A 20,184-nucleotide genomic window follows, 5' to 3' on the forward strand; every position below is an offset into this window, starting at 1 on the left:
GATGGGGATTTCACTCTTAATGCCAGAAACTTTGCAGTTATCAATGGAGAACAGTGACCAGAGCAAGACAATGAGCAGAAGACGGTAGCTAGGTGCCGGTGGGACGTTCACAGGAAATCCTTGCATGCTTGTCGTCAGTGCATGAGGGGCGGCAGACGTACACACAGCTGGTTGGGATTATAGAGAGAAAGCAGAGCATGTGTGGCGAAAAAGCACAGTAGAAAGAGATACATGTTCCTGTGAGAATAATTGGACAATAGGGACACTGAGGAAAAGACAATGGACAGTCCCGCATTTGGAAAAAACGACACGTCCATAGTGTCTTCTATCCCTTTTCTCATTCAATCACAATTATAATCTCCTAATTCGGTTAATCCCCGTCAGAAAAAAGGAGGATTTTCCAATCTTGCCTCCGTGTAGTAGATATAGACTGGTTTGTGAGGAAAAAGTAGTCATTTAATTAATTTGCATTGAATAAAGACTGGGTTGGCATAAGAGCTTTAAGCAAAGGAACGCGAGGAAAATCCAGCTCTTGCTTTGCTATGGGACAAGTTTTATCACTTTTACTCCAGACTGGCGGTCATTAATTCCTCCCCTTGTTTCCGAGCTCTATCCAAGCACAACCTCATCAGTGCCCATTCTCCATTCATTATTTATCAGTGCAGTAAATGGAAGCAGATGCCAGTAAGCATTGGCATGATGGCTTTATCAACACCCAGGTGGCAGCGGGCTGGCCGAGAGCCGAGCGAGAATGCAGGGGAAGAGAGGGAGCGTTAGCGAGGTGGCATAGTAGGTGTGAGGAAAGTGCGAGCGAGGGGAGCTGCCTGTAAATTAGAGGAAGAAGAAGAAAAATATTAAGACACGCTCTTGAGAAGAAAAATATAAGCATGCTTCAATGAAGGCACTTTCAGCTCACTAAAATACTGCTAATATTACTACTTTATGCTGTATATTGTTCCGTCAGGTAACATGTTTGTGGTAGATGAGGGTGCCAGTGCATGTCTGTGTGGGGGGGTGTTGGAGGCCACCGATCCTGATAGTCATCCAAACCAGCTCATGTTTCACTTGGTGACCCCTCCACAATATGGGTTCCTGGAGAACACCCTTCCATCCCCTGGATTTGAGAAAAGCAACGCTGGACTCCAAGTGGGTCAGTAGTATTCCTGAGGCTCTGTAAACATACCCAATGACTGTAACTTTTGCCAAGCAAGACGTGTTCATGGATTAACATCTTTTGTTGGTCATGGAACAACATTCCTGTCAAACAAACATTGTCCTCTATCCCTGACTTCAAACTTAACGCTAATCAGTGACCTGTTCTCACTTGTTTCAAGCCCATTTGACTTTATTTTTTGTATAAACAAAAGTCTGTTTTTTGTATACAATGAATGTCATTGGGGTCCAATATTGTTTTGAAAGCGTTGAAATGGCATTTCATCAGCCCTGAGCCACTATCCCTAACTCTATTCCTTTAATCCAGGAACATGTCCTACTTGCCTATTTTGTTGTGTCCTTTTTAAATGGTATAAGACCTTATCATTCAGACAACTAAGTCATATTGTATAAATAAAGTTTCTTTCAGCCAGCTCCACCTCAGTTTGGGTTTCATCAACTATGTCCAGTCGGTGCACCAGGGTGTGGAGCCTACAGCAGACTTCTTTACCATCAGTGTCAGTGATGGGATTCAGAGATCAGCACCATTGCCCTTCTATGTCATCATCAACCCTACCAATGATGAGACCCCATCACTGCTACTTAGCAACTTCACAGTAAGATATATTTTTTAGAGACAAAATGATCTTATAATCTAGCTGTCTGCTAACAATTGTCTTGCCCTTCACCTCTTGATAGGTCATGGAGGGAGGGATGAAAGACCTCAGTCCTGATATTCTAAATGCAGTGGACATTGATATTCCAGCAGAAACTCTTACTATGTCCATCCTGGTTCCCCCAGCCCATGGCACACTGCTCAATGGCATATATGGTGTTGAGATGAATCGTTACAAAAACATGAACCCAGAGGTCCTCCAACGAACCTTAGCAATCCAGTCTTTCACCTTACAGGAACTACAACAAGGTCAGTTCTGGAATCCATGTGATCTGTAGTACCACAAACTTTTCATCCCCTAACTTCCGGGGTACCACTATATGCTTCTTGAGGAAGGTTGTAAGGACAGTGTCACTTCCCTGGTCCAGCCACCCCTCGGTGCCTTCACTGTGGGTATCCAGGCTTGCAGAACAGATGTTGCAGTAGACAAAGGTCAATGTGTGCCTGTGGTGCTTCTGCTTCATCTGCAAAGTCTTTCCAACTGCTCTCTGCACAATTATGTCACCGTGCATGAGGTACTTGGTGACTGCACAGCTTTGCTTGTTAGCGAGTGATAAAGAGCCATTGAAACGAAGGTGAGCAGGTCATTGACAAAATGGGACGTGTAAACTGGTGTCCTTCTTGGTAGTAGTGGTAGAACTAGCTGTATCAGTCAAAGGAAGCAAATGCCTAGTGACTGTAGTATCCTAAATGTCACTAAACGCTTAATCTACTAAAATATAAATTTTCTCTCTTGTGCTGATCCATAGGAATGAAGATCATGTATATGCATGACGACACAGAAACCCTCAAGGACGCTTTCACCATACAGTTGACAGATGGTGGGCGCACAGTCCAGGGGACTGCGTGTGTCCGCATCATACCAGTCAATGATGAAAAGCCATGGCTACTAAAGTAAGGACGCCCTGGGATAAATTCAGAGCCAAAAAGGCGGATGAAAGCGGGAACGGGGGAGGGATTTTAGTGGTGGAGACTGGACAGGAACAGAAGGGGGAGGCCAATCCTGGTTGGGGTTTATGGAAGGGGGGTCAAACACAACCTGTACTGCACATGTGGCTGGGGAATCTGTCTCCCTGACTGAGTAACTAGGAATTAACTTAACATCCTTGAGTAAATTGCTAATTTTTATTCCATCTTCTTCCTCTAAGATCAGCAAGATCTGAGGGTGTGCATGTAAACTCCACAACAGCAGAAGTAATGTGTCTTTTTGGCAGATGCCTTCATCTTTGTTTCAAAGTCCTCATGGATTAGGATAACAGGCCCGTTCTGCTTGTGTTGCTTCCTTTTAGAAGCAGCTGTTTGTGTATTTATTTATTTAGGATTCCGGATTTTAGCATGCAGGCTTGGCACCAGTACCTTAAGTGTCCAAAGCGTCTCGATCTTTGTTCTCAGAAATGCAGGTGTTGAGGTTGAGGCCCTGGAGAAGAGAGTCATCTCCAGTGTAGTGCTGGAGGCAAAGGATCAAGACACCCCCAACAATCATATTCTCTACATCCTCAATGCAGGTCCCAGATTTGGCATCCTTCAACTCAGGGTTAGCAAGGAAAATATAGTCCATTACATTATTCCTTAAGCCTGGAATACACTACATGATTGTGAATAGAACTTCTGAATCTGAACAGATTAAAACACTAGACATCACGCACTTGCCCACTAAGTAAATGTTTACAGAGGGCATCATACACTCCTTTTTAGGTCACTCCAAACACTACAAACTCACACAGAAACATGCACCTCATTGCTAGGGCAAGTGAAAATGTTCTAAAATCAGCTCAAATATAAAACATGTTTGATATCCTAAATGTTTGGAATCATAGTCTGAAGCTAAAAAAAACTGGAGTCTGCCTATCATACACTACAAAATCTTTCTACTGCCAAAAATCTGAAGACTGTCTCTTTCTTGCATTTTGCAACTAGTGCCGACCCCTCCAGAATTCAAATCAGTTCAAAAACCCGGGCAAAAGTCATGTAGTGTATTCCATTCCCAGCCTTTAGTGTGACATACTCTATACTTTAAGATTGTATGAAATAATGTGATTTTCTGCAGACAGAAGCTGGATGGATTGATCTGAGTCCAGGTCAGAATTTCAGCCAGGAGGATGTGGAGATGAATCGCCTATGGTACACTCACACTACAGTTAACGGTTTCAAAGGCCATGACAGGTTTCACTTTGTTCTCAGTGATGGGGAAAACAGAACACCTCCACAGAGTTTCTTCATCTCTGTCCACACTGTTCAAAAGGGTAAGTTTTATTGTGAACAAAATAAAATAACTAAACACCTAGTAGGAACTCAGCGTGGCTCAAAACCAACACTTTAACATAGGCTCACACCTTACATTTAGTTTTCAGTCTTGAAGCTCCACGGTTATGAAGTTCGGCAGACTGCACTGTCCAAATCCTGTGACATTATAGCATTTGCATGCTATAATGACAGACCGATTTACATTTTGTGACTCAGTGATCGCTGCTTTTGTTTTTCCATCAATCAAAGTCCAAGAAAAACAACTTTGTTGACAGATTAAATCTGTGCATGTATAATTAAAAACATTGGCTTTCCCTATGGCCAAAATGACTTTGCCAGTTGGGTGAACATTGAAGCATGGCAGCCATTGTCCTCTTGGCTCTGTTCTGGCTTATCCTGGAGGAACAGAGGTGAGAATGTTCTGCCGCAAAGGATGAGCCACCTTTAAACGCCCAGCATGAATAATTAACAGAGCTGGGGCCAAACATCTGTAGTCCAGGTCCTAGTTCCCAGTACTGTCCCTGCTGTCACGAACACATCTTACACAACATCAATAAGCTTACTTGCACACAACTTCCTTTAGACTTAACATGCTTACATTTTTCAAAGCTTTACACATATATATATATGCCATATGCCTCTTTAACACCGTTGACCTACTTGGCACGTACAGGTGACATTGCTCTAATCACTAAACCTGTGACCTTGATGGAGGGAGAGAGAGTCATTCTGACCACTGACATTCTGATGGCCACAGACAGTGGAAGCAAGCCAGATGAGCTCATGTACACTGTATCAGTACCACCTGAACACGGTCACCTGCACATGGTCCAAAGTCCAGGGGTTCCAGTGTTCTCCTTCTCCCAGATGGATGTGGCTGCCAACCGGGTATGCTACACTCATGACAACAGCCGCTTTGCTGACCGTGATTCTTTCAGGTCAGTGGTTTTCATTGTTCTTTTTAAATTTGTCTATCTATCTGTGTCTGTCTATTGTGCAGTCTGGTCTAGCCCATAGACGGCAAAACCTCAATACGAAATTAGAAATGATGTAAAAGCAAGAGACTGAAAAAACAAAAAGAATCATTTTTGCTTCGTTTGCATGGGTTTCCAGCCAATTTGGCAGAAAGCTGACTTTAGTCAGAGCGTACAGTTGACCTGTGCTGCCTTTCTCGTGTGAATCTTTGACACCCAAAACTCTGGCTTGGTTTCATCATTGGGTCATCTGGGAGCAAAACAAACCTTCCTGAGCCAAGCCTGACGAGGGGCGAGTGGCCCTTCGGAGAGGGTACGGAGCAGTCTGTGCCAATGTGTTCAGTCAGCACAGCATGGGGTGGTACGGGGTCCAATCACAGCACATGGACACTACAGCGTTAGTCATGTGGGCCCTGAGTACTTTCAATTAGCAATTCCGACACAATCACAAGAGACTAGGGAAAAACTTGGTCATAATATCTAACAGACTTATTGTTTGAAATGGTTTTTGGATCTTCACAGCTTGTATTTGTGTTAATCCGAGGCAAAAGATGCAGCATGCGACAGCCGGTCTCCTTGATCGGGAGAGACACCTGAGCAAACACCTGTGTGTCAAACTCTAGGCCGACAGCAGGGGCCAAAAGAGACGGAGAGACTGTTTTTTTCTGGGAGCCTTGTGTCTCCCTCTGCTCTTCCGTGACAGCTGATGATAAATGGCCATTATTAAGAGAGTAATAACTCAGCCTGGAATTGGTTATACGACTCTAAGAGGTGTAGTCAGAGACAGGGATCCCTGGGCACAATTACCGAGCAAATATGGGACAATGGCAATGCCAGATGTTGCACCAGTTTGGCTGTGAGAGTGGACCTGCGTGTTCTTTACGAGTCTACTGTGAGGTGGCAGTCGTGTTGTTTACCATGGCTGGCAATTATCAGCTTCAGGGCAATATGTGTTGGAAGGCAGATTGGCTTGGCAGAGGGTGGAATGGGGACTCGGCTCGCACCCCTCCCTGTCCTGTCTTTCTGCTCCAACACATCAACCATGTTGGGTGAGGATAGCAGCTCAGAACATACTGTAACACTGACAAGACCTTAGAATAAAGCGATAAGGCATGAGGCCATGTGTTACAGTGATTTTTACTATGGTCAAAGGTTATGGTTAGATCCGAGTGGCTTATAATGGTTTTAATAAAACTGCACTATAAGCAATGTGACCAAAGGATTTTACTCTCATATATCAGAATTTTTTCTACCTCTTTTATGACGCAAAATATGTTCTCTCATGCAGCTTTGTAGTTACCAACAGTGTGACGTCCAGAAGCGGTACTATTCTTTTCACTGTGGAACACAGTGACCGTATCCCACCAACCCTGATTATCAACAAAGGCCTTGAACTCACAGAGAACTCTATGAAGACCATTTCCACTAATGACCTGAAACTGACTGATCCAGACACAGCTCTAGGGAATCTCACCTACATCGTTATTCAAAGCCCACAATATGGAAAGCTGCTCTTGAAAGGTTTACCCCTCTCTAAGCCTCATTTCACGCAACTGGACATCAACAACATGGATCTAGCTTACCATCATCTAAATGGACGAGCCAAGATCGACAGGTTCACCTTTCAGCCTACTGATGGAACTAACGCAGGTTATTTGGAGTATGGACAGCTGAAGAGGGAACCTGCTGTTTTTAACATACAGGTAGGCTGTTTATTATTTGGGGAAATTCACCCAAAACCAATAAAAACTGGGAAATATGCTTAAATACTGTATGCAAATAGGTAGACCTACAACAACTTACTTTATAAAATACAGATGTTTACTGCAACCTCTTACAAAAATTACATACATGCATACAAAAAAAAAACATACTTCAAAATACCTTAGTGATTGCAGGTGGCATTAAGAAGAGGAGCGTTCTATTTCTAGGGATCAAAAAATCTGTGTAGTGCAGGATAATAAAATTCATTTTTTGATTCCGTTCTCTTTGATGAGGAAAATCCTAATTTTAAATGTATATGTAACTCATAAAGGTGGAGGTGTCAGCTTTTATGGGTTTAGCATATAAATAGACTCATAAATAGACACTAAAAGGCACAAAATGTTATCATTCATTCTTATACAAGTCTTTAAAATCATAATAAACAAATGAATTATGAGGCTGGTTCCCACGTCATACCATAGTTTACCTTACAGTTTCTTTATGTCTTTCGTGCAACCTAGTTAACTCTTTCAGAAATTTCCAACTTTCTGTGTTTTCACTGTTTCACATAGTAGGGGGCGCTATTCTGAAAGAGTACTGAATCTCCTGATGAAAACAGCTGAAAAAGAAGCAGAAACAAACTATATTAGGGTGACCATACATCCTGTTTAACCAGGACATGTCTGGCCAGGATTTCGAGATCGGCCAAAATGCCCGGGATTCGGCTTTTGCTTTCTACAGTCACCATTCATTATGTTTACATTATTTGACACTGACACGTACGTGCCAGCTTTGTAGGTCATGCATTCTGCTTCACTCGGATCCCGATCGAGACGAAAACACAGGAATTTTCTTAGCAATGCTAAAACGCACATTAGCGTTCATGTAAACACTACATTCAGATTCACCAATCGGAATTAATTCAGGCCTATTGAATCAAAAGGTGTGCATGTAAACAAAATGAATGGCGAAGAGAAAGCAAAAGCCGAATCCCGGATATTTTGGGCGATCTCGAAATCCCGGCCGGACATGTCCTGGAAAAAGAGGACGTATGGTCACCCTAAACTACATCATATGTAACATAACACGATCATCAACATAAAACCGCATATAAACCAAAACTGCCTAATGTGACTGAATGAAATGTTGACCCAGGACAAGCTATAGGACTGTGAAGCTTTGGGGGTGTTGATTGACTCAATCTACTCCATCTGTGTTTTGATCATCATTCTGAATACGATCTGGACAAAATATTTGACAAAAATGAGATTTTATCAGCTTTTTGCTCAAATTTGTGCTTTTTATAAAGCTTACCCACATTCAAGTTTTGATTAAAAAATAGAAGCATTAAGCTAGGATAAAACGGATCTGTTCTTACTTTTGATATATTGCATGTTTAGATAATATTCATACAACAACATTCCGGGGACCATGAAAATTTTGCAAAAATTATCAAAAATGCTGGTGGTGGCTGGCAACTTAAAAAAATAAATAAATAAAAAACGCTGGCGGGGAAAGAGTTAACACTGCTGTCAAATAAACGGCTTGTACACAACCCACTAAGCCCAGCAAGAGAGCAACGGGTTAACAATGCGTTCCCTGTTGTATTGCATGTTAAACTGAGAGGCTTTGCTGGCCAGGTGCTCGTGCAGGTCCGGTGCCATTCACTGTGTCACAGCGTCGCTCTCTCGAGGCCCGCGCCACAATTTAATATTCCGTTGAAGCGGTCAGCGAGGCGGCAAACGCGCTGGCCAGCACATCCAGCTCTGTGCTACCGAGAGAAAAACTCCCAACTGCACAGGTGAAGCAGCCCAAAACTTTGTTCGCGCCCCGCGGGAGCGCGCACACCGTCACTTGGCTGAAGTCGCTGCCGCGCATTGCTTAAATGAGGCGCGTGCTTGTCTAACCGCGCGACCCCTGAGACCGGGATGGTCATAAATAATATAAAGGCCTATTCCTCCCCTCACTTGAATTTACATGTGATAATACCACACAACAATGGCACACATTGTGTTTTAAGGTGCCTTAAGTTGAGTTACGATTTTTCTAGTAAACAAAAAACATTTTTTAAACATTCATATTAAATAAAGTAGAGGAAAATGTTCTTAGTCAATTATACAAATGTGGTTTTGATGGCAGTGTTTTTAAACCATCTTAAATAAGAATATTTTCTGTGAATTCTTTCCTCCAAACTGTCATATTTAGCTTCTTCTTTTTTTTTTTTTTTTTTGGTAAACAAGTGAAGGAATGTTTTAATTGAATGTCATTTATTGAATTTTAAATTAATGTTTTAATTTTGTTCTCAAAATATTTTTTTTATGTCAAAACTGTCATTTTTATTTGGGCAAGTTGTCACATAGGCTATGTTTTGATGTTATACATATGTGACCCTGGACCAAAAAAAAAAAAAGCCTGAATTTGAAAGCTGAATAAATAAGCTTTTCGTTTATGTATGGTTTGTTAGGACAGGACAATATTTGACCGAGATACAACTATTTGAAAATCTGGAATCTGAGGATGCAAAAAAAATCAAAACATTGAGAAAATCGCCTTTAAAGTTGTCCATTTATGTTTGTGATTGTGCTGCATTCACTCACAAAAAGAAATGTTTTATATATTTACGGTAGGATTTTTGGCATAGAAGAAAAATAGATCATTTTGACCCATATAATGTATTGTTGGCTATTGCCACAAATATACCCGTGCTACTTGTGACTGGTTTTGTGGTCCAGGGTCACATATATGCAGTTTATTGGTCAGTACTTGTGGACATGCATACATACATTCTCTCTCTCTCTCTCTCACACACACACACACACACACACACACACACACACACACACATATATATATATATACATATTGTGCTTTGTTAGTTTTAAATCTCACTTAAACATAGATATTTTTCATCGTGAAATTTTGTATTAATATTAATAAAATAAAACATGTAATATATACAAATAGAAATAAATTATAAAGGTGTGTAGTTACGTTTCAAAAATCAGTATGGCAAGGACAAAGCAGATACAGACGTATTTAAACTGTTTAAACAACAGTGATTTGAGAAATATTTATTCTGGTAAAAAGTGACTCCTAGTCTCCCCTAAATAATATATTATATATTAATTATATTTTATTTATAATAACCTTTGTTTTTTACTAATCTTATTTAGAAAAGTAGATTGTTTATCATTTAGAATTTTCATATTAATTAATAAAATAAACAAAATGTATAATAATTAATGAAGAAATAAATATTCAAATAACCTATGTATTAAAAAAAAATATATAAGAAAAAGACAAATGCGCTTGACAATATTTAACAGTATTTAAACTACTAAAGTGAGCAATGGCTGTGAAATGATCGCTTGCATTCTCTAATGCTTCCCTCTAGTGGTAGTGCAGCATGAAAGCAGTTTAAATGGCCGCTCTCTGTAGATTATACTGAACTATTATATCTTCACAGATAGAGATATTGGACAAGACACCACCCAGTATTGTAAACAAAGGGATTCCAAGTACAGTGGAGAATCTTCCAGATGGCAAACAGGGCATCTACATCACCTTCAAAGAACTGAAAGCCTCAGATCCAGACAGTCCCGACGACACACTCGAGTTCACAATCACAAGGCCTCCACACTTCGGTTACCTTGAAAATGCTCTCACAGGCAGGTGCACGGCTCACTTGTTAATATTCACAGATTGTGTCTAGATTATAATGAATGTTCTTCCTGATATAGGTGCCTATATCAAAGGACGCTTTACCCAGAAGGATCTGGACCAGAAAGCAGTGCGCTATGTCATTCCTGCAGATATGGAAGTGACCGCAGACAGCTTTGAGTTCCAAGTCACAGACCCTGCTGGAAACTCCATGCTTCCTGAAGTGTACATATATCCTCTTTTGTGGATCATTTGTTTAGATATCTTGCAAAACTTTCACTAACATGTGCACAGTGCAGTTACTGAATGTTAAAGGTGCATAAGTACACTTCCAATGGAAAAAGAGAGAGAGATTAATATTTCTTAAATTAGAATATTTACATATATATATATATATATATATATATAATATTTATATATTTACATTGGGTAGGTCCTAGACTTGAAACAGACACAAAATTACACATATGCACCTTTAAAAAAAGATAATAATTTTACCAAATGACTCACTGAATTCTTAATGTGATTTTATAAAAAAAAAAAAAAACATTTTATTTACACTATATATACTGTGTATATATATGTATATGTATATGTGTGTGTGTGTGTGTGTGACTGCAATAATATAAAATATATTTATGTATATGATGATATTATATTATTTCTGTCAAATTAGGAATTCAGTGATTAATTTGGTAAAATTATCAGCATTTTACACAATATAAATATATAAAATAATGTAATAAAATATTAACATAAATTTATAGAAAAATAAACGTATAAAATAAACATTATTATCAATATGTTTTTCTATTAAATGATTCAGTGGGTTATTTGGTACAGTTTTTTTAGGGTTTTATAAAAATATAGATTTAGGACAGTTGACAAAACTGATCAGGAATTTATCTGAATTCTAGACAAAATAATTTCAGTCCCAATGTAATTTCTGTCATTTTTGGTCGGCCAAAACAGGATGGAGCTGAGGTGGTCTCGTGTGGAGCTGTCTGCTTCCTGTTATCGTGTTTGTGAGTATGCAGGGACTCTATCTGTGCAGGTGGTGCGCAGTGGGAACAGCAAAGATCCGGCGTACATCGCTATACAGGTGCGCTAAACTAGCTTATCTAAACTTACTATCCTACATAGATGGAGTTTGATTGAATACTTTTATCTAACAGGTGGAAGAGGGAACAGCTAAAGTCGGGAAAGACTTCACCCACAGTTCTGCCAGTCTCGTACAGTTTGATCCAGGTGGTTATTGCGTCAAACTTCAGCTGTTTACGTTAACTTTTAGATTTTTTTTATATGCTGAATCTGTGCTTTATGTTTGTGTATAGGTGTACATGTCAAAATGTGGAACATTTACCTCAAAGATGATGGACTAGAAGAAAACCATGAGAAATTTGATGTGGTTCTGAAGACTCCAAAAAATGCTGTTTTGGGACAGAGGAACAAGGCCACAGTTGAGATTGTGGATACAAGAAATGGTAGAAAGAAGTCTTCTTCTAAAATCTTGTTGTTCTACAAGCCCACATTCTGCTCTTTTTATATATATATGAACAACACTGAACAAAATTATAAATGCAACACTTTTTTGCCCCCATTTTTTATGAGCTGAACTCAAAGATCTAAGACTTTTTCATTGAACACAAAAGGCCTATTTCTCTCAAATATTGTTCACAAATCTGTCTAAATAGGTGTTAGTGAGCACTTCTCCTTTGCCGAGATAATCCATCCACCTCACAGGTGTGGCATATCAAGATGCTGATTAGAAAGCATGATTATTGCACAGGTGTGCCTTAGGCTGGCCACAATAGTGTGTGTGTGTGTGTGTGTGTGTGTGTGTGTGTGTGTGTATATATATATATATATATATATATATATATATATATATATATATATATAACCTGAGAATATTTCCTTCTTCCAGGCAAGTGTAATCCAGATGACCTTGTTGTTGAAGAAGATGAGAAGCAACATCCTTTCCAAAGCCCACCCTACGTTCAAGAGCCTGAACCACCACTACTAGAGGAATACACTCCAGACCCAAGGAGCGGAATCCTTTGGGAGAACTATCCGCCTAGAGGGGACGTCCCATATCGCACTCACTTCAGCCATTTCAGCGTGGGAGAACATCAGGACCACTTTCACAGTCAAGGCCAAAGACAGCTGAGGATCCTGGGTAGAAGCAGACACAGAGTGACCCAGGTCACCTCAGCTACAACATTTACTTCTTCTAATATCTAGTGTGGTATTCAAATAATGATATTACTATTATTAGTTAATATTAACATCTGAGCGTGGTTTTAGGCACATATGTCAGAGGTGGACAACAGAAATCAAGAAAGAGTTTGGAGAGTAAGTTTTATATTTTTTGGTTCTGCCTCCAATTTTGTTCTTTACTAAACTTCAGAGTTTATTAATTAGTTGTACTTATGTCTTTAGAAAGTAGTTATTAATTTAGTTGTGTTGTTTGTTTAGTATTAGATTTTTGGAGGGGGGTGGGGGGTTGGTTGTCTTATTTTTAAGAATTTAAGTAGTAGTATTTATTTATTACTTTTAAATATTTAATATTGTTTTATTTCTTTGTTTATTTAATTCTTAGTATTTATTTATTCACCCATTGGTTTTTTTTAGTCATTTATTTATTTGTAGTAGTAGTATTTATTAATTTATTATTTGGGTTGGTTGGTTGTAGTATTATTTAATTATAGTAGTGGCATTGTTTTATTGTTTTTTTTATAGATTTTTTTATTTCTTAGTAATATCTATATATTGCAATTAGTAGTATTTATTTATTTATTTATTTATTTGGTAGTGTTATTTATTTAGTATTATTTTTATTATTTACAATTTTTTATGTGTGTTTATTTATTAGTACTATTTATTTATTTATTTGGTTGTCGTATTATTTATGCATTAGTAGTATTAGTAGTATTATGCATTTAGTGTTAGTTTTATTTATTTGTTAATATTTATTGATACATTTATTGGTTTCAGTATTGAGAACATTATTAATACTATTGAATTTTTTTTAATATTTTAATTTTGCATTTTGTGTTAGTTTTATTTATTTGATTGTTGGTATTATTTATTTATTAATACTATTATATCTACTGGTTTCAATATTTAGAATATTATCTATAACATTTCATATTTTAATATAATTTAACCCTTTATTTATTTATTTACACATGCATGCATACATCATCAATGTGCCATGTGCAGGACTCAAAATGTGTGATAATTCTGTCATCCATTAGTTCCATGGACTGATCCCAGTGAGAATAGAGGAAAAGGCGGCAGCTCCTCGTGTCCACTCTGAACTGGAGATCACTCCCATCTGGACCTGGCCGGGATATGCCGCTGACGCTGAATCAGTAGAAACTCCCCAGCGGGACTCAGCCTCTTTTGTCATTGATTCAGGAGTGCGACAACACAAGGTATTATAGCTTATCCCTACACTGGGAATCAGCTGTTGTGTATTATTCAATCAAAAAGAGAACATCCTATTGTATGTTTTATCTATCAATATAGATTTAAAGTTTCTATTGAACTTTCCTTCATACTTTCTCAAATGTTATGAGCTTTCATTACATAATACTTTCCTCTCTTTTTAAAGTCCCAGAAGCCTGTTAGTATAGGTTGTCCTAAAGGCTGGACTCATTACAGGAGGAACTGTTATATTTTGGGGCCTGGTATTGCTAGCTGGAGCAGCGCACAACATGCTTGCATGCTGTATGTTATATCTCTATATATGCATGCATTCATACGCATTTGCCTTTTCCACTACTTAATACTAATGTTATGACTCAACATTTAGGCTTGAAAGTCAATTGTCAAGTATCCACTCAAAGACTGATATGAAGTGGATATGGAAGTTTGCTGGAAGGCAATCATTCTGGATTGGTAAGCAAACGAGACGTATATTCTGTGTGGTACTTTTTTGTAAGGACTGAATGTAAACTTTCCCCTTTTATTGTGTAGGGCTCATGGGGGGTCCAAAGCAGTGGTCCTGGACAGATGGAAAACCACTGAAATTCTCCAAAATCAGGAAGGATCATGAGATCCACACAAGCTCTGCCTGTGTTTTAGCTCAGAACCAGAAGATATGGATTCCTAAAAGTTGCACTGATGGATCCGAACACAGATACGTTTGTTCAGCACCTGCAGAAATCAGTTAAAACACATATTTATTTTATAATGGTTTTTATTAATGATTTAAAATACATTGTAGCAGTCATAGCACTGAATAATTCTATTTCAGCTTCCAATGACATGCTTAATGTGTTATTAAAATAAATATGATCATCAAATAAATTTGATAAAAAGAGTAACCTTTTATGGAGTTGTTTATTTGTGGATTGTATACATGTTTTATAATTTGACTGGTGAATTAATTGTTACAACAATAAAACTGTTAAGGAGAGCTAAATATATTAATTATGATTTTATGATATATATACTCTGAACAAAATCATAAACGCAACACTTTTGTTTTTGCCCCCATTTTTCATGAGCTGAACTCAAAGATCTAAGACTTTTTCTATGTACACAAAAGGCCTATTTCTCTCAAATATTGTTCAAAAATCTGTCTAAATCTGTGTTAGTGAGCACTTCTCCTTTGCCGAGATAATCCATCCACCTCACAGGTGTGGCATATCAAGATGCTGATTAGACAGCATCATTATTGCACAGGTGTGCCTTAGGCTGGCCACAATAAAAGGTCACTCTAAAATGTGCAGTTTTACTGTATTGTGGGTCCGGGGGATATTTCTTTTATACATTTTTTTTAAACTATATATATATATATATATATATATATATATATATATATATATATATATATATATATATATATATATATATATATATATATAATTGTATATATATATAATTGTATATATATATATATATAAATCAAATAATCCATTACTTAAGGTAGAAACCAATATATTTTATTCATATATATATATTTCTAGGTTCTTGTTTTTTTATATCATTTAATTAAACAGAAATAATATATAATAACTATTGATAATATGTATTATATGGTTATAACTGTATAATAATAATAATAATATGTTTTGCTTTTGCGTTAGGAGCATGGGGTTAGGAGACAAAATAATCTAGGGTAGGAACTAATATATTTTGTGCATATTTTAAACGTGGTTCCGCCCGGACACTCATAGATGTTGGACGGGGAAAAGATGGCGGCGGCCATGGTACAAATGTCATGTTTGTACCGTGGGATGTTGGCGGTCAGGGCCCCTGGCATCCGACCGCTGATTCCAGGACTTGTGCCATCTCACTTCAGGGCGTTTTCCATAAAGAAAGAACCGGAGTTAGAGGAAAATCCGTATTATAATAAATATGAAGAGAAGATCAGGAAACTGCGCAGGTGAGGAGCTGTCAAATGCTGCTGATGTAGTTTCTATATAATAAAATAATGTCAAGCATTGATCTAGTTTGTACTCCTGTAACATCAGTTCAAAACCTCAAGAATATAAAGCCCGACTAGAGAAGCGCAGTGAGAAGAAGACGGAGCCGCTCGGACAGTCCAGACAAGCTGAGTTCGTGAAGTACATGGAGAAAGAGGTGATCACTGATGAGCACATTTACAGTTAATTCTACAAATGTATTAAGTGAATTAATTCTAATTTAGTAAGAATTCAAATACAAGTTATATATATATATATATATATATATATATATATATAACATTAGTATAGACATATTATAATGTACAAAGACATAATTTGCTCATGTTGTCATATTTGTAGTTGGACAAACGTGGTAAAGCAGGAACTGGGGGCTTCACCAAAGATAAGGTAAGAAATCAAACCTCATTAGTATTTAATTCCATATTGTGCATTTTGAGACTTGCGTTTTATTATTTGCAACCTTTTTTGTTATTTATAGACGTTAGGATCTCTTCTTAACCTTGATATGGTTCAGGAGAAATCTGGATCTGAAATTGCAGAGGTAAGAAAAATATTCATAGAATGACACATTTATTTTCAGTCTGCGCTGAACTGTAAAATAATTTGTAGAAAGATTAAACAGACCCAAACCCTTTACTTTGTTGTGCAGCTTTGGATGCAGCACTTCTCGAAGAAAGACACAATTAGTGCCGTCATACCAGTGAGTTCTGTTTTATCAGTCTATTAACAACTGTTTTTGCTTTTTTTCAATGCAATTCAATCTATTGTGATGAGAAGTCAAATTTTAGATCTGATTTTGTCTTCAGATCGATAATGTTTTCACCAGAGATGAATAACCTTGTAATTCTCCATTATAGGGCTCAACATTTGATATTATGTTTGGCCGTGCCAAATCTTGCCCAACGGTAAGAATTTTAATACTCTGAAACAGAAAAGGTGAAGTAATTTTTTTAAAATGGTCAAGTAAAATGTCATACCACCAAACAATAAACCCTGCAAAATGCTAAATGGCCACTTAGTGGCAGTAGATGCTTTCAATAGTGGTTTCAAGATTGAGGATTTTCAGTGTCTTTTGAATATCTTGATCATATCTGTGGCAACCGAGAGAATATCAGAATAATGTGATATTGGGTTCCGTTAATGGTTCTCACCATAGATGGCAAAAAAATGGATGACGTCTCTACTTCCTTCCACTGTAGAAAAATTAGGCCAAAATATCCCAGTAACAGTCGTTGACGATTACGTCATTTGGAGCCTGAGTCTACGCAGTTGTGATCCTGAGATGTGTTATCCCGCTCACACCAGACTCAATCGCAAACACGGCTGTCAATCATAATGTAACACGCACCCCATTTTTATAAACTTATTGGAAAAAACGAACACTCGAACATATGTCAGCGTGATAAGAACTAACTAAAATGACACAACCCATCTTTGGAAAAAAAAATATATATATTTTTTTATTTTGGCTCATGTCTCATTTGATTACATGGAGAGGGCGGGGCTTATGACCTGCACTGCAGCCAGCCACTGGGGGGCGATGGAAATGTTTCGGCTTCACTTTTCAGGACGTGTTCGGCACACATGGTTCTCACACGTGCGTTCTTTCACCGACTGAACACAGAGGCTGTGTTCGAAATCGCCCTCATTCACTATTCCCTACATTACTCCACTAATACAGTTCACTTGAAGGAGTGATTGAAAACGAGTGAGTGACTTGTAGTTTGTTTGCTGTTTATGATTATTTAAAGCTTAGCAAACTGGCAGCTTTAGTAGTAATGGAAAGATTTATCTTGAACTGTGTCATGGAAACTATGTATAAACCTTAATTAAACAATTTAATAATCAATTTAAAAGGAATTTAATACCTGTATGATATTACGCTGTAGCCACATTGGACCAGCGGTTTGGAAAAAGGATGGATGGATGATTCAGCTGTAAACGCCATCTTCTGGTCAGACAAGGGAATTCATTCTGTGCGTCTCTCGCAGTGCATTATGGGTATTTTCTAGCCGTTGAGCGTACATCGGTTGTACAATTGTTATTGCGGTGCATTGTGGGATTGAATGAGTGCGATAACATCCTCTATGGTTTCGGACACCACTACAAATGTCTGTTCCCTCAAATAGTGCCCTGTTTAACGGTATAGGGGGCGATTTCGGAGTTTCTAGCATTCATTATTCAGTGGCGTGTAATGCTGCTAATGAATCTACAGTGCAAAACAGATAATAAATAACTGTTATGAAATGGTTCTTTTTAGTGAATGAAAAACATACTTACTAATTTAGTTAGTTAGTAATGAAGCGGTTCTTTTTAGTTAATCAAACGCACAGTGTAACCAGTGTAGTTCGATTCCTGAAGGAATGACTTATGAGTCGGTTATTCGCAGCGTGACTAGTCGTTCAATTCTCAAATCAATTACAACAGTAGTCTGATTATGAGTATTTTAATATGTAATATATATAATCGAATTACAAGTACTTAATTTTTGTAATCTGATTACATTATACAGATTACATGTAATCAATTACTACCCAGCACTACTCACCAGCATTTATATTGCCTTAAACTGAAATCCACTCAGTATTAATGAGTTTTGTCAATCTTTGTGCAGTTTCTGTACGCTCTACCCCAGAGGGAGGGCTATGAGTTTTTTGTCGGCCAGTGGGCTGGTCATGAGATGCACTTCACATCTTTAATCAATGTTCAGGTATTATATTTTTAAATATTTTAATATCAATTCCACACTGTTTTCTGGTTTAGGTACTAAAAATGGCTTCTATTTCAGACTATGGGAGAAAATGCACCCAGCCAGCTTATTTTATACCACTATACAGACCTGCAGAAGGACAAAGGCATCGTGCTGATGACCGCTGAAATGGATATCAAATTTGTGGTAAGTTCAATGAAGTTACTAAGTAAAACAAAAAGCTAACTATGTAAATTTAAAAAAATGTTTTTGTTTTTTTTGTAAACCTCTTTCAGACTGTCCACCAGGCACAGTGCTTAGCCAATCAGGTGCAGCTGTTTTACGGAACGCAACGGCTTGAGACTTTCCGATTGGTCGAGAACTTCAACCACCAACCAGAAGAGTTTAAACACATGTCTGTGATAGCAGAACTAGAACAGAGTGGTATTGAACCAGCAGTCACTACAAACTAATCCTAAGGCATTAAATATTGTGTTGCCTAATGTGGACTGTCGCCTTGGGAAAGAAACGCTCTGTAATTATGTATGGAGTCCCGTGAGAGTCCCGATAAGAAGATATGTGTTGTCTTTCAGCATTTGTGAGATAAACAGACATGTCAACAGACAAAATACTGACACAAAATACTGTACTCTTCTGTGTTTATGATTATTTTGTGCTTAAAATACAAAAAGGAAGCTTATTATTAGGATGCCTTTAAGGTGCCATAGATATGGTATGTCTCCCACAAAAATAAGTAATCTTTACTACATATTTATGGATCCACTGTGTGGTGTTATTCATAATAAAACTTCACATTTTGCCAGTACCTAATTCTTTATTTCACATATCATTACGGTAACCCGTTAATTATTTGAACACTTGTGGTGCGCATAAAAATCAGAAAACAAAATATAAAAGTGACATGTAGTGAAATGATGCTTCATTTTTTCTTTTAATTTGCTGATGACTTTTAACCAAATTACCTTAAAGTTATTTTAGTGAATTTAAGAAGTCTGAACTGTTTAATAGATAATGTACAAAAGGCTGTGCTAAATTGTGAATAAGCTTGCCGTGCTTTACATTGCCCTTGAATCTCGACTGTATTCACAATACAATATAAGGGCCTTTTTGCTCTTATAATACGTTTATTTATTGCCTATACTGAGGACACACATAATTCATGAAATGAAGATATAGTCTTCCGCTAGAAGATATAGTTCCTGACAGAACGTCGCTGTGAGTTCTGCGCATTGATATGGTGCACAACTTTCTCGTTTCGTGCGGTTTCGTGTCATAAAGAGGGTTTTTTTTTTTGTTTTTTTTTTTGTTTTTTCGCAGGTGAAATCCGTTTGTTTCAATAAGATTTCACACCGTCTGGTATCATTTCGCGTGAGGGCGAAAAAAATCTCCAAAAACTTCGCAAAAGAAGTAGCGCGAATTCCGCGACAACCCCAAAAATCTGATTGTTTTGAAAGTGATATTTTATACTTTTTTGGGAAAAGTGTGCTCTTACCTTTTTATAATTTATTTTATTTTGTTGTTGCCGGGGTTTTATATTTTTTCTGTCTAATGTAGTGACATTAAAAGTGTCACTGTAAGCTGAATATGAATCGTTTAGCCTACATTCAGCATTGTAAACGCAGG

At 37.7% G+C, this 20,184-nt stretch overlaps 2 protein-coding genes across 2 annotated transcripts in view; both read left to right on the forward strand.

Moving 5' to 3' along the window:
* frem1b (Fras1 related extracellular matrix 1b) overlaps positions 1-14,749 on the forward strand; it is a 27,533-nt gene extending 12,784 nt beyond the window's left edge. Inside the window, exons 19-37 of the mRNA XM_081384147.1 lie at positions 965-1,150; positions 1,573-1,769; positions 1,852-2,077; positions 2,578-2,722; positions 3,221-3,362; positions 3,876-4,071; positions 4,746-5,010; positions 6,335-6,749; positions 10,217-10,418; positions 10,491-10,635; positions 11,383-11,512; positions 11,586-11,658; positions 11,745-11,894; positions 12,338-12,615; positions 12,718-12,765; positions 13,671-13,850; positions 14,030-14,145; positions 14,231-14,316; positions 14,395-14,749. Coding sequence (XP_081240273.1) covers positions 965-1,150; positions 1,573-1,769; positions 1,852-2,077; positions 2,578-2,722; positions 3,221-3,362; positions 3,876-4,071; positions 4,746-5,010; positions 6,335-6,749; positions 10,217-10,418; positions 10,491-10,635; positions 11,383-11,512; positions 11,586-11,658; positions 11,745-11,894; positions 12,338-12,615; positions 12,718-12,765; positions 13,671-13,850; positions 14,030-14,145; positions 14,231-14,316; positions 14,395-14,591 — 3,377 coding nt within the window. The 3' untranslated portion in view covers positions 14,592-14,749. The remainder of the gene's footprint in view (positions 1-964; positions 1,151-1,572; positions 1,770-1,851; positions 2,078-2,577; positions 2,723-3,220; positions 3,363-3,875; positions 4,072-4,745; positions 5,011-6,334; positions 6,750-10,216; positions 10,419-10,490; positions 10,636-11,382; positions 11,513-11,585; positions 11,659-11,744; positions 11,895-12,337; positions 12,616-12,717; positions 12,766-13,670; positions 13,851-14,029; positions 14,146-14,230; positions 14,317-14,394) is intronic.
* An 828-nt stretch (positions 14,750-15,577) lies between these two features.
* On the forward strand, positions 15,578-19,366 carry atpaf1 (ATP synthase mitochondrial F1 complex assembly factor 1). Its single transcript, XM_081384283.1, has 9 exons — positions 15,578-15,808; positions 15,897-16,005; positions 16,191-16,238; positions 16,330-16,392; positions 16,501-16,551; positions 16,709-16,756; positions 18,466-18,561; positions 18,640-18,747; positions 18,837-19,366. The coding sequence occupies exons 1-9, from the start codon at positions 15,600-15,602 to the stop codon at positions 19,011-19,013; spliced, it is 909 nt and encodes a 302-aa protein (XP_081240409.1). The 5' UTR covers positions 15,578-15,599; the 3' UTR covers positions 19,014-19,366.
* Positions 19,367-20,184: the final 818 nt, after the last annotated feature.

Source organism: Scardinius erythrophthalmus (genome assembly GCF_964197995.2).
Source record: "Scardinius erythrophthalmus genome assembly, chromosome: 14".
In the NCBI taxonomy this organism is placed as follows: Eukaryota; Metazoa; Chordata; class Actinopteri; order Cypriniformes; family Leuciscidae; genus Scardinius; species Scardinius erythrophthalmus.

Bases quoted from the DNA above. Each gene is read 5' to 3' on its own strand.
- atpaf1 (XM_081384283.1), top strand. From the start codon at position 15,600: ATGTTGGACGGGGAAAAGATGGCGGCGGCCATGGTACAAATGTCATGT. The intron at 16,552-16,708 runs GTGAGTTCTGTT...TCTCCATTATAG, and splicing joins CAATTAGTGCCGTCATACCA to GGCTCAACATTTGATATTAT. The intron at 18,562-18,639 runs GTATTATATTTT...CTTCTATTTCAG, and splicing joins CATCTTTAATCAATGTTCAG to ACTATGGGAGAAAATGCACC.